Raw genomic sequence first — 15341 nt, forward strand, 5'->3', positions numbered from 1 at the left:
GTACTTAAAACCTGTTTACCATGAGTAACTTTTACTTGTGGTATACATCTAACTTTACATTTTAACCTAGAATGAGCTGTATATCAATGGTTATGTCACTAATATGAGTCATTTAGTAATGATGAGGATGAGTGTTAGTGTTATTAGTGTATATCGGATCGGTTATCGGTATCGGCTAATTCTGTTGCTTAATATCGGTTATCGGAATAATCGGCTAATTTGGATATCGGTGCAACACTACTTGAAAGAGTAGCCACTAAAATAATACCAATAAAAAATACCACTTTGCAAACCTAGCTATGTATCAATGTTGAAAAAATGCAAGGAATACAGGAAAGTTGTCATTAACCTAAACACTAAATTGACTTAATAGTAAGTGTCCAGCATCATCCAACGTGATCAGTTGTTGATGATCAGCAGTACAATCAGGAACAACACCATCACTGTCATACTAGGCAGTTGACCTGCAGCTGTCAACAAAAGACAGTACCTTGTAGTTGGCCAAAACATTACTTTCATTATACTTACTTGCTGCTCCATTGCCATTATTTCCTATGACAAACAAACAGAAACACAGTTAGCCATTGTATTGTATTATGTACAGCATACACTGTATGCATACTGTTTGACTTTATACCTTTATATTAGGACAAGAAAAGTCAATACTCAATATAGGAGGGTGCGGCTGAGAGGCTATTATGGAGAATGAGCATTATTTTCATACGTAGTTCACAGGTGTACATGATGCTTTAACTGGTTTAATGTATGAATCCCAGTTGTAATGAAGGAGAAAGTCAGTGAATGGAGCATAATCTATGACCTGGAGTGAAGTATCCATTATAGTAAATTTATGTAATGGTGGCCTTTCTATACAGGTAGCTATAAAGACAGGTTCCACTGTATTTCATAAAATTTATGATGAGTAAGACAATGCGTAAGCATACTAGTAATTATGCTCATGATTCTTTGCATTATTCTATTCAGAATCTCCTGGAAATAGCTTGCATTACGCTCCAAAACTTATGCATTATTCTCAAACTTATTCCAATAAATTGAAATAGAAATGTAGAATTGATTGTTTATTTAAAGTTCTATGGCACATAAATAAGACATTTGATTGTTGTAATAGAGTAGTATGCAAAAAATAGGATTGATTGCTTTATTAGAGTATATATAAGTGACTGTTCTATTAGAGTATACCGATTGTTTATTCATGAAATCTCCCATAATTCTTTCAAAATGCTAGCATAATGCTAGAGTAATGATTTCTGGCATTATGGCTGAAAATTATTCTGGCATAATTACCACGCACCATTTTTTCTAGCAAAGGCATTGTTTATAGGTACAAACATATAAAGATGGTTTTTAAGTGGTCAGTAATTAGGTATGCCTTTTCAAAGTATGCTTCAAATGTGATATACAGTGGAACATACCTTAGCCGTAACCTATTTATAAGGGCCAACTTTAAAAGGACATTTCTACTCAAACGCAACTATATAATGATATTAAGGCCAATAATTTTTGGATACCACTGAGACATGGCATTTTCATTCAACAATTCCACATTACGTGTACATATGAATAACTGTATTGTTTGTATCCTGAAGTTACATTATACACAAATATAGAGATTGGAAACTACCATAATTTGCTTTATTTTCGTGCAAATAATTTCTGATAAAAATTTTCATGTAAAAATATTTTCGTATGATTTACGTAAATGACTGCTCTATTAGAGTAGTTTGATCTTGTATAAAAATTTTTGTGCACGAAATTTTCATACAAATTTTGCATACGAAAATTATTTTACAATGAAAAAAAAAAGAAATCATGGTATCATCATAATCCATGGCAGGATTGGAATATCAGTAATTGTACAGAAAAAATGTAATCAGTGATTTCAGCCTTATTATTGCTACCACTTTAAAGTGGCTCTGTTAGTATGGTTTCACTGTAGTGAGCAACCCTAACAACAGATCTATTTCAACACATAAAATGATTTGTTACATAGTATTATATAAGGTTACTTGCAATCGGTATTGACAATTATTATATACACACACTTACAAAACGTTGGGTGCCAGGAAGCTGGTTTGTTACTATGAGGAAACCTGAACAGGGCATGATGATTTCAGAATGGTACGCTATTCCTTCGACACTCACTCATGGTCATGCATCATATCACTTTCACAAGCTGAGTATAATCACTAGGTATGCCGTTGCTTTAGTCTTGGTGCAATAGCCATGCGTTGTGCAAGATACCTTGAGACTGTACGGCGCCCCCTTGCTAATTGAGCTAATGTACATTCAGTCCTGCCAATTCACCTCTCAAAGTGGATTGACACAAAGCCGGATTGAATGCGCAATGCAATCAATCTGGTTCAGGTGTGAAATGGTCTGATCCAGCTTCAATGCGCATTCGGCTGTAGTGTGAAAAGGCTTTATGTCAATCACAGGCAAAGTTATGGCCATTTTGTTGAAGAAGTGTAAGAAAAATGAAATTTTCAACAGAGACTTTGAGTGGTCTTAACGTAGCTCTTAAACGCACGCATATGAAACATTTGGGGAATGCGTGTTTACACATTTCATGCATACATGGCGACATTAGGTGGGGTAACTCAATTCCTTTAGCCTAAAACTACACATTGATCAAAAGTCTATTCACTGGGCGGGCTACTTGGGGAAGGTTAAATAAACACTGTAACAGTGGAGACTTACTTGTTATGAAGTGAAGAACAACAGCGATTAGTGTTATCCATCAACCAATCTTCTCACCATGTGTTTAACTTCGATAGTGGGTTTAATTGTGTGAGTTTTGTGTGGCCTAATGTGACATTTAACAGTGAAACATACAGACCTTATTGGGAAGTCGATTGGAACAACTGCCATCAAGTTATGGATCATTTTATAAAGGTATGTAAAGGTTTTTACATGTTTATTTAATGAAAAGTTGATTGCTGGGCGAGTTCTAGCATCATGCTTTAGCACAAAGGGGAAAGCCCTAGGTATCATTGTAATGCTTATTACATTATGAGTAGAATGAAGTATAGGAGGTATGCTTCAAAAGTTATACCACTTTGTTTACAGCCATGTGTATTTGCCTATAATAACATGTGACCGGATCTGCAAAAACCTGACATTATGGCACATTTTTCAAATTGTTTATTATTGAATATTTGTAGTCTACTTAGCCGAGTGTATGCTCTGGCCAAGTTTCAGCCTTGTATGCCAACAACTTTTGGAGTTACAGCCCTACAAAGTAGCAGCAACAGAAAGATCGATTTATACAGCAAGTATTGGGAAAATAAATAAATTACAGGTGCTTACAAAAACAACTGTAACTAACAAAAGCAATGCAGTACAGAGTTGCAACTTATACCATCGTGTTCGTTATGAATAGGGGAGTCCATTACGTGCCATCACATGGTAGGTTTTTTTTCTTACCACCTTTCTTCATTACATACAGAGACGAAATCAGTGAAGAAAAATCGATTGTTTACGATCATCATTTATGCAAATATTTTACCCATTGCAATCAATAGTCTATACTGAAAATTTAGGCATGTGCCATTATTTGGGCTTTCGCAGATCCAGTCACATAATTATATAGGCTGTATGCACGTTGAAGGGTTAAAGGGTGACTAATGAAATGAGCCCAATTTTGGTGTGAGAAAGTTTCTTGTGTGGATGTGCCCACTCAATGTGCTTAGCTGTTTATGTAAACAAGGCACATTTTGTCCACATTCCTGATACATGGGCATGGCTCAGGATGATTATGATGTGTATATACACACCTGATGATCGATTAGAGTAAGGGTGGTTCCACATAAGCATACACACAGCTAGGGCTGAGCAATAGTATCGATAGTGTGATATATCGCGATAGTAAATCACCATCGTTATCGCGATAGTAGGGATATCACTATCGTGATAGTTATGATAAGCTTAGATCTGCATTAAAATGGTATTAACAACCCTTCTATACTGTTTTACAGTTGGTATTACCAGCTTTCTTACAAAGGAGTGGCCTGTAAAAGCTATACCAAAGTCCATATTCATTGCCCGCCCACGCAGTTAATTAACAAATGTCCTGTGCATGCAAAATAACTTTCTATATGACTACAAATCATAGCTATACAACTAAGACTTTGTTAAGAGCAAAGTGTTTCATAAACTATCGGGATAGTATTCACTATCACGATATTTAATGAGTAACTATCGTGATAGTAAAATTTTTACTATTGCTCAGCACTACACACAGCAATGGACATGGCTTCACGCATGCATGCCTTCAGACTGCTGAAACACACCTTGCTGGTATATGGGTGCAGCTTGACGTATGGATAATCCTGATACGTGGGCATGGCTCACGAAAGAAGCTGAGCTGCTGCAGGATTTTACATATTGTCAACCAATTCTGATAGATACTCATCTAGTAGTAGCATTTCTGGGGAAACTTTCACAGTTTTTGACAAAACCATGAAATTCACGAAACTGAACACATCACGCAATTTGTAAGTTAATTGGTGTCCCAAACATGTGAAATTACTACATGGTTTGATATAATCATCCATAGCTATCTCCTAGCAAAAAGAAGCTTTGGTGTGAAACTTCACTCCAAGAAACAACTATATGTGCAAGAACATGACATTTTAAACAAAATTCTGAAAAATAATTTTAATTGTGTTTCATACAAGTTTTGCATGTGTGAAAAGGGATGGTTTTCCAGAATAACAATTATGGTTACATAATTACATATCTAATCATCTAAATAATTGCAGATCATTAATATGAACTAATATACATGGTTGATTAATTGCCTAGAAAGGGATTAGGAAATGGATGCATGCTCTAGAGACAAAGGATGGAATGTATAGCTATGGACTGTATGCTAGCTGTACCATTTAGCGAATGGTAGAGTATTTTACATTTTTGTACTCGCATTACATTAGCATAGTGTTAGAGTGTTTATTAGACTGCGTGGATAGAATGTTTATATTGGTTAGTCAGTAATTCAAACTATTGGTCACTCGTACTAACATTTGTACAATTGGTCGATAATATACATACAATGTTTATATGGAAGTTGACAATATTATCACGATGGTCGATAATAATTAACTGAAGCTATGTGTCACATGTAATGACTCTGGCCTTGCAACACTTACGGTTGTGGGATTAATTTTTGGTGTGAACTTGGATGATAAACTGAGCTATAGCCTGCAGAAAACTGTGCAGATTTATGATGCTGTGTGATGAAGTTACAGGTGACTGAAAATTAAGTGGTTGATAATCTGTGACTTACACTAATAAAGCATTTGGCTTTGTCTTGTTGTCTTATTATATCTCAGCCACGTGCATTATGCTTTATTATCCATATACCACTCGCAGCAATCCTTTAACTTTAACATACTTGTAATGCAATGAAGCCTACACATATGCCTTGGAGAGCCAAAATGGTTAAATTGCATATAGTAGTGTCTTCAAACTATTTTGAGTGTTTGACAAGATCACAACTACAGCTACATATAAGCCAACACAGAGTTACACTTGAACTACCAATGTTATAGAAGGGCATAAAATGAAACAGCTTTATCAACAATAAAATACGTATGAACTACTTCATAATAATCTATGTTATGAAGTATTTCCACTGATGTAAACATGTGAATATCACTAAATGGAGTTCATCCATATATCATACTTACTTGTGGTGTTTCCTGTAGGTGAAGGTGTAGGTGGCATGGCAACAGAGGTTGTGCCTGGTTGCATTATTGTATTTGGTAGCATTGCTGTGTCCATAACCATAGTTGTTTGTGTTGGCATCACAATTGTATTTACTGCTACAAAATAATGGGTTATGGATCAGTACATACGTACATACACATGTTCGGAAAATCAGTCTTAATGTCACAATTGATAGATAGCTCAAATATTTATGACAGAAATTAAGTATTTCAAGCAATTGATCAGCTGCTATACAATGGTTACAATTGTTATTCAGTACCTTGAATTACTGCAAATTCTGAAAAATAATCTAACACATGCCAAACTGTCTTAACAGTAACATAGTGAATTGTAAATTCTAATTATTTTATGCATGACATTAAGACTGATTTTCCAAAATCGGGTCACATCAAGACACACGGTAGTGTGTCGTGCGGCCCAAGAAGCCGGCGCGCAACCCCGTGAGTATATTGACAGGAAGAAAGAAAACGCAATTTTCGCACCTCCGTAGCTCTGTGCTGCCTTGATGAAACAAGACGAATTTTGCTGTGTACATTCCCTCCAGCTTCAGTACTCCACATTCCAAATTTGAGCAAAATCGCTTCAGGCATTCCTGAGATATGCGACTTCAAAAATTGGCTTAGTTTCTTCGTTTTTTTTCTTCTTATTTTTTCTTCCTCTTTTCGCACACTTACAAAAACTGCTATAAAACGCGAACGCGTTATCCGATTGCCTTGACATTTGGCACACAGAAGGGGGGTATAAAGGCGCATCTCGGTACCAACTTTGGCTGGAATACAATAAACAGGCAAAGAGTTATGAGCGATAATGCACGAAAAATAACACCAATATGTTGTCACGCCTACAGGGTAAACCGCGTATGGGAAGAAGCTGAAAATCGGAGGGTGAATAGGTTAACTATTGAACCTCAAACCTTTTGTGGTTTGAAAGAAATCGAGCTAAAAACCAGGACGATACAACAACAAAACCAACAGTATGTAACAATTATGCAACCGAGATTAGCTAATAAAAAACGAATACTTGCCACGCCTACCAGATAAACCACTTGGGGTAATGCTTTGAAATTCACTGTACAGATGGAGTAATCATCTTAGAAAGGCTCTTCAATGGTGTAGAAGAGTCAGACTTAAAGCCACGGAGTTATAACACGAAATTCAACTTGGTGTAGCAAGTGCGAGATACTCTAATAGAGCAGTCATCCTAATAGAGCAGTCACCCTGAACAGAGTTCAAGAGATCAGTTTTTTATTTATTATTATTATTATTATTTATCTAATTTGTCAAAATGACAGGGTGGCACCAAAAGGCATAGCCTGTACAAGGGTGCTTCCCTAACCTGTATAGAGATCAGCTACAAACAAGTCACCCTGTAGAGAGTTCAGCTACAAAGAAACCATTCTGTAAAGAGCTCAGCTGCAAACAAATCACCTATACAGAATTCAGCTACAAACAAATCACCCTGTAGAGAGATCAGCTAGAAGAAGTTACCTTGTAGATAGTTCAGCTACAAACAAATCATCCTGTAGAGAGATCAGTTAGAAGAAGTTACCTTGTAGATCGTTCAGCTACAAACAATTCACTCTGTAAAGAGATCAGCTAGAAGAAGTTACCTTGTAGAGAGTTCAGCTACAAAGAAACCATCATGTAGAGAATTCAGCCGCAAACAAATCTCGTGTAGAGAGTTCAGCTACAAACAAATCTCCCTGTAGAGAGATCAGCTAGAAGAAGTTTCCTTGTAGAGAGTTCTGCTACAAACAAATCACCCTGTAGAAAGATCAGCTAGAAGAAATCACCTTGTAGAGAGTTCAGCTACAAAGAAACCATCATGTAGAGAGTTCAGCTACAAACAAATCACCCTGTAGAAAGATCAGCTATTGAAGAAATCACCTTGTAGAGAGTTCAGCTACAAAGAAACCATCATGTAGAGAGTTCAGCTGCAACAAATCACCATTAGAGAGTTCAGCTAGAAACAAGTCACCCTGTAGAGAGATCAGCTAGAAACAAGTCACCTTGTAGAGAGTTCAGCTAGAAGAAGTCACATTGTAGAGAGTTCAGCTACAATGAAACCCCCATGTAGAGAGTTCAGCTTCAAACAAATCACCCTGTAGAGAACTCAGTTACAAATAAATATGCAGTGTAAAAAGATCAGCTAGAAGAAGTTACCTTGTAGAGAGTTCAGCTACAATGAAACCACCATGTAGAGAGTTCAGCTACAAACAAATCACTTGTAGAGAGTTCAGCTAGAAACAAGTCACCTTGTAGAGAGTTCAGCTAGAAGAAGTCACATTGTAGAGAATTCAGCTACAAAGAAACTACCATGTAGAGAGTTCAGCTGCAAACAAATCACCCTGTAGAAAGTTCAGCTATGAACAGATCACCCTGTAGAGAGATCAGCTAGAAACAAGTCACCCTGTAGAGAGTTCAGCTAGAAGAAATTACTTTGTAGAGAGTTCAGCTCCAAAGAAACCACCATTTAGAGAGTTCAGCTGCAAACAAATCACCCAGTAGAAAGTTCAGCTATGAACAGATCACCCTGTTGAGAGTTCAGTTAGAAACAAAGAATCCTGTAGAGAGATCACCTAGAAGTATCGCCTTGTAGAGAGTTCAGCTACAAACAAATCACCTGCAGAGAGTTCATGATCAGCTACAAACAAATCACCCTGTAGAGAGATCAGCTAGAAGAAGTCACCTTGTAGAGCTATAAAGAAACCACCATGTAGAGAATTCAGCTGCAAACAAACACCCTGTAGAGAACTCAGCTACAAACAAATCGCCCTGTAGAAAGATCAGCTAGAAGAAGTTACCTTGTAGGGATTTCAGCTACAAACAAATCACCCTGTAGAGAGTTCAGCTACAAAGAAACCATTCTGTAAAGAGCTCAGCTGCAAACAAATCATCTGTACAGAATTCAGCTACAAACAAATCACCGTATAGAGAGATCATCTAGAAGAAGTTACCTTGTAGATCGTTAAGCTACAAACAATTCACCCTGTAGAGAGAGCAATTAGAAGAAGTCACCTTGTAGAGTGTTCAGTTACAAAGAAACCACCATGGAGATTTCTGTAATCAATATATGTGACCGGATTTGTGAAAAGGGGTCTTCCACACACATCCAATTCCGTAAACGTTGGAGACCATAACTCAGTGTTCAAGTAACATATTAACCTTAACATTTCACCATGTATTCAGCTATAGTGGTGCTCACCACTGCCCAAATTTCAAGGCAATAGCTCTTTCCAATCTGAAGTTATCAATTGTCAAAGTTGGCAAATTGGATGTGTGTGGAAGACCCCTTTTCGTAAATCCGGTCACATATGTATTATATATATAATTTGTACATTTACTGATAAAATATTTAAAGTACATCTACTTCATCTTTTCTTCTTCCTGTAGTAAAGAAAAAAACATAGGTTAAAAAAGTCCCAAAGCTGGCCATAGGCCGGCTTTGGGGTATACAAATACAAAAAGAAATGAAATCTAATCCAAAACAGCCAAGCTGTAAAAAAAGTGTGCGGCCCTCAGAAAGGCTATGGTGAAAAAAGATGTGAAATCCAAGGTGGCGGCCAAGAAATGGCTGTGATGGTAGGTTAATGGTAAAAATTTTAATAATGACAATTTAGGTAAATTTTGTGAAGCGGCACAAAAATTCACCTGAATTGTCGTTATTAAAATTTTTACCATTAACCTACCATCACAGCCATTTCTTGGCCGCCACCTTGGATTTCACATCTTTTTTCACCATAGCCTTTCTGAGGGCCGCACACTTTTTTTACAGCTTGGCTGTTTTGGATTAGATATATTATAACACAATTGCATAAAGGCATAATCATTATTATCTAATCCAAAACAGCCAAGCTGTAAAAAGAGTGCGGCCCTGAGAAAGGCTATGGTGAAAAAAGATGTGAAATCCAAGGTGGCGGCCAAGAAATGGCTGTGATGGTAGGTTAATGGTAAAAATTTTAATAACGACAATTCAGGTGAATTTTGTGCCAAGACCAAGCGGCACCAAATTCACCTGAATTGTTGTTATTAAAATTTTTACCATTAACCTACCATCACAGCCATTTCTTGGCCGCCACCTTGGATTTCACATCTTTTTTCACCATAGCCTTTCTCAGGGCCGCACTCTTTTTTTACAGCTTGGCTGTTTTGGATTAGATTTCACTTCTTTTTGTATTTGTATACCCCAAAGCCGGCCTATGGCTGGCTTTAGGGCTTTTTAACCTGTCATTTTTTCTTTACTACAGGAAGAAGAAAAGATGAAGCAGGATGATTTCTTTGTAGCTGACCTCTCTGCAGGGTGGTCCTTCTAGCTGACCTCTCTACCGGATGACTTGTTTGTAGCTGAACTCTCTACAGGGTGATTTGTTTGTAGCTGAACTCTCTACAAGGTAACTTCTTCTAGCTGATCTTTCTACAGGGTGATTTGTTTGTAGCTGAATTCTCTACAGGGCAATTTGTTTGCAGCTGAACTCTCTACATGGTAGTTTCTTTGTAGCTGAACTCTCTACAATGTGACTTGTTCTAGCTGAACTCTCTACAGGGTGACTTGTTTCTAGCTGATCTCTCTACAGTGTAACTTGTTTCTAGCTGAACTCTCTACAGGGTGATTTGTTTGTAGCTGAATTCTCTACAAGGTAACTTCTTCTAGCTGATCTTTCTACAGGGTGATTTGTTTGTCTCTACAGGGAAATTTTTTTGTAGCTGAACTCTCTACATGGTAGTTTCTTTGTAGCTGAACTCTCTACAATGTAACTCCTTCTAGCTGAACTCTCTACAGGGTGACTTGTTTCTAGCTGAACTCTCTACAGGGTGATTTGTTTGTAGCTGAACTCTTTGCATGATTGTTTCTTTGTAACTGAACTCTCTACAATGTGACTTCTTCTAGCTGATCTCTCTACAGGATGACTTGTTTCTAACTGAACTCTCTATAGTGTGATCTGTTCATAGCGGAACTTTCTACTGGGTGATTTGTTTGCAGCTAAACTCTTTGCATGATTGTTTCTTTGTAACTGAACTCTTTACAAGGTAACTTCTTCTAGCTGATCTCTCTACAGGGCAATTTGTTTGTAGCTGAATTCTCTACAGGGTGATTTATTTGAGCTGAACTCTCTACATGATGGCTTCTTTGTAGCTGAACTCTCTATTAGGTACTTTCTTCTATCTGATCTGACTACAGGGTGACTTGTTTGTAGCTGAATTCCCTACAGAATAACTTGCAATGTAATATAACTGTGTAAATTATACATGCAGCTGAATGCTTTATTAGGGTGACTGTTCTATTAGAGTATCTCGATCTCGCATTTTCTGCACGTAGTTGCCTTTCGAATCATAACTCAGTGATTTGTAATCCGATTCTTCTGTACTACTGCAAGAACTTTCTATGATGATTATTCCAGCTATATACTGATTTTCAGCTCATTGCTCTAAGCGGTTTGCCTGGTAGACACGAAAACTAATAGTTTTTTTATTCATAAAAATCGATCACGTAATTTTGACACAGGTTGGGTTTTGTGTCATATCTCCATGGTCTTTATCCCGATTCCTTTCAAACTACTAAAAGGCACTCCTACGATGGTTGCTCCATCTACATATCAATTTTCAACTGATTCCTCCAAGGGGTTTACCCTGTAGGCGTGACAGACCTTCGACCTTATTTTACGCAAATAATCGGTAATAACTCCGTGAATGTTCATCGGATTCCTACTAAAGGTGGTACGGAGATCCGCCTTAATGAGCCCTTTAAGTGTGCCAAATTTCAGCCCAATCCGAGCACGAATTCGTGTTTTATGGCGAATTTTGCGAAGCGTGCGAAATGAAGAAGATGAAGAAAAAAACGAAGAAATTAAAACGAAATTTTGTTTGCTCGTATCTCGGAAATGGCAGGACCGATTTTCTTCAAATTTGGTATGTAGACTCCCCTAACTGGGCGGCACGTCTCTAGCAAATTTGGTTCCAATCGGATAAGGGATCACAGAGCTACATATGTGTGAAAATTGCATTTTCTTTCTTCCTGTTAATATACTCACGGTGTGGCGCGCCGGCTTCTTGGGCCGCACGACACACTATCATGTGTCTTGATATGTGAATATGATTTGAGACTATGTCACAAATGATTTTAAAAAACCATGGTGGCAGTCATGCACAATAGAAATCGACAATGATTTTATCAAATACATCTAGACAACACCATAGAAAGTGTCCCCATCTCAAAAGAATCCTTATAACTTAATTTGAAAGAAGTATAGGTTCACTATAGTGAGGATATAGTCCAAAGAAACTGCGTTTTTCTAAAGCTAAAATACGCCACTTTTATTTATCATCTTATTACTACAAGAACGTCTGTGCACATTTTGGGGATAAAACTGTAAACTGTTTCTTACTATGCCTTTCTCCATGTCTATAACCTATTTATAGGTGCACATTGTATTGACAACTGAAGCTGTTATTGTTCTTGTAGTTCACTTAACAATGGTTTGAATATAGCGAAATCATATTACACAATCATAGAGTTTTGGGCTTTCTTGCTCTTCAAAAATCACCCAAAAACAGCCTCAGTTTTCCTTAAAAACAGCTTGGGGCTATTGGTTGAGCTGATGATACCTTCAGCCAAGCTGTCAGCCAAGCTGTCAGCCAAGCTGTCAGCCAAGCTGTCAGCCAAGCTGTCAGCCAAGCTGTCAGCCAAGCTTAACTGATGCCGCCTAACTCGACAATGCATAAGGCTATGGACTTGATTTTTCACTTTTCGATGTCCAAGATATGTCTTTTTGCCAACCACATTATGTACAATACACACATCACAGACTTACCTTTGTCCTCCTTTGTGTCCGAGTTCTTTTTGCTGACAACACAAGGTGTAGATTTGCAGTAGAACGATACGGCTTCCTAGCTTGTGGTACTTTATTTATTTATTATCTAATTTATCCAAAAAGGAAAGGGTGGCATCAAAAAGGCAGTAGCTATTGAGCTAATTGCCTCTATTTTCTGTAGTGATTGCAGAGACACTTCTCATACTGTTCTTCATTTGTATCACTGTGTAATGGGCAGAACATAGCTGAAGATGAAACATAATGGCCACTGCACATTTCAGTGACTGACTGTTGGGGCGCACACTCAGATGCAAAAATAGTTTATGGCATGCCTGGCACCATTCTTTCTATTGATGTGGTATGTACAGGTTCATTAGTTTTAAAAAAGGAAACAAACAAGTACAAAGAAAAATTAGAAAGTTTAAGAATCAAAGAATAAAAAGTAGCAAAATAAGAGAGGTTGGCTATACCTGCAGATATACTAATGGAAATTTAATCCCCAATTCAGCCATGGTTTATAGACTAAAATATAGCAATTAAAAGTCCGTTAGTGTTTCTGGCAACCCCTCTTGCTTTGCTACTTGTTTGCTATTCGCTTGTTTCACTACTTTATTATTCTTTGATCCCTAATCCAATCTCTAATTTTTCATTCTACTAGGCTGAAGAAACTATGATTTTCCAATCTAGTAAATTTACATGTTCATTTGGAAACCCTATCAAAACCTGTTTTCTAACTGCACTATACTTAGTTCATGCCAGAACATCAACGCTACCACACCTACTGACTGCTTGACTTTCTGTAATCACCTACTGATCAAAACTGCAATTTTGAGTAGTGTAAAAGTGAAACAAGGGAGTCACATACAACTGCAACTATATAGCGGACATTTAATCCCGGCTACTTCAGTCATAATAAAACCTGTTGATAATACAATTTTGTAGCTATACGAATTAATTCTGATGCATTGAAATACATTACTGCAGAAATTGAGGTACTCCAATAGAGCAGTCACATACTCCACTATATACAACAGCCAGGAAATGTTGCTATACTCTAATAAAACAGTCAACTTTTGAGTATAATTATTGATTTTAAAGGATCTACTTTCAATGTACCATATTTGTACTTGATTTGTGCTGCACCCATGCAGTACTATTTGAAGGGTGTCATCCTTGATTCTGAAAATAACTTTAGTTGTTAAATACAGTATAACTGCACTATACGTTTGTAAATACTCATCACTAGTGTGTTCATACCTATAGTATTCATCTCCATCACAATTTGTGACTGGGCCTGCAAAAACTGGGCATGTAGGCACACAAAATTAGCCTATTTACATCACTCAACTTTTAATGCCATTATGCTATACTCATGCAATTTTTACCACTTATACACTTAATAGGCTCTATGATATGTGCTACAGAATACAAATAGTCTGTGCCAGGTAATGAGATATAATCTGTTGTATGACGAGGTATAGTTTATGCCCACATGCCCTGTTTTTGCAGGCCCGGTCACATTTAAGGAAGGTATTGTCTGGGTCGCATAATTGAAATTCTGGATATTAGCTAGTTAGTAAACTAACCACGTAACACATACCGTTAAAGAAAGGTCTTGTATTCAGTTAATGAATTCAAAGTGCTGCTGGACAGACACTACAGTAACAGTTTATTTTACTGTACCATTGAAAAGGATAAAGCCTTGTACCTGTACATTCACAAACAAAATTGCTCCTATAAAAATTTAGCTGCATCAATTACTATACAGGCAAGTCTCATTTGAATCAAATTTTGTTGTGATTGTTTAATACTTGTAATACCAGATTTAAAATAGTAGTATACTGCAGTGTGGCACTATTTGAATTTATTTTGGAGCAAAGAAACAACAGTACCCCTCTGGCATAAAATGGTATAGACTAGATTTTGAGCAGTGCTAAAAGTACAACAGGCTACTTCAAAGTATAATGGCACGTATTCATTACTCTAATGTGCATAATTAGAAAATACGGTTGGATGGGGCATGCGTATTATTTGGAATAACTCCTAGTGATGACTCACTCCTGCTGCGTACCAGGTTGCTCAAATCGATCGGACAGAGAAACAGGTCTTTCTTATTTTAAGTTGCCGTTGAACAGAAAAGCCATTTTGAAGCAGTGGATTCATGTGATCAGGAGGACAAATCTACCGATAAATGGCAGTACTCGTGTTTGCAGTATTCATTTCGTGAATGCAGCTGGGAATTTGTTAAGGCCAGACGAAGTTCCATCTCTTCACCTTCCGGTGAGAAGCACAGGCGATAAAACTGCTACTCAAAAACCCCCTAAAGATCGCCCCTTTGTCGAGCCACAACCCAGGCACACGAGCTGCAGCCCAGAAGTGGAGATCCCAACCTCGAGCTCTACAGAAAGTGATGCTACAAACGTGTCAGTGTGTAGTAAGTGTGAGAGTAGTCAAAGGGAAGGGCCAAGCATAGAGGAACTAGAGCATTTGCTTTGTGAAGAAAAGCAAAAGAACACTAGGTTATTGGAGGAGCTTGCTAGTGCAAACAGCAAACTGTTTCGATTAGAAAACATTAAAAACAACGACTCTCAAGTATGTTATTATACAGGGTTTAGTTCATTCTTTGCCCTCAAGAGTTTTTATGATTATCTTGGGCCAGCTGTGGATCACCTGAGTTATTCACATGATGGTCCCATTGCTGACGAACAAGTTAAGAGATGTCGATCAAGAGCACTACCTCCACTTGAAGAATTTTTATGACCATGCTGTGTTTACGTGCTGGCCT

At 37.5% G+C, this 15341-nt stretch overlaps 1 protein-coding gene across 1 annotated transcript in view; it reads right to left on the reverse strand.

Annotated features, from left to right (window-relative positions):
• Positions 1–280: 280 nt before the first annotated feature.
• Positions 281–15341, reverse strand: part of LOC136257357 (putative defense protein 3) — a 112164-nt gene continuing 97103 nt past the window's right edge. The window contains exons 6-8 of the mRNA XM_066050529.1: positions 5709–5843; positions 529–552; positions 281–470 (exon numbers count right to left, since the gene is read on the reverse strand). Of these exons, the coding sequence (XP_065906601.1) occupies positions 400–470; positions 529–552; positions 5709–5843 (230 nt within the window). The 3' untranslated portion in view covers positions 281–399. The remainder of the gene's footprint in view (positions 471–528; positions 553–5708; positions 5844–15341) is intronic.

Source organism: Dysidea avara, chromosome 6 (assembly GCF_963678975.1).
Source record: "Dysidea avara chromosome 6, odDysAvar1.4, whole genome shotgun sequence".
Lineage (NCBI taxonomy): Eukaryota > Metazoa > Porifera > Demospongiae > Dictyoceratida > Dysideidae > Dysidea > Dysidea avara.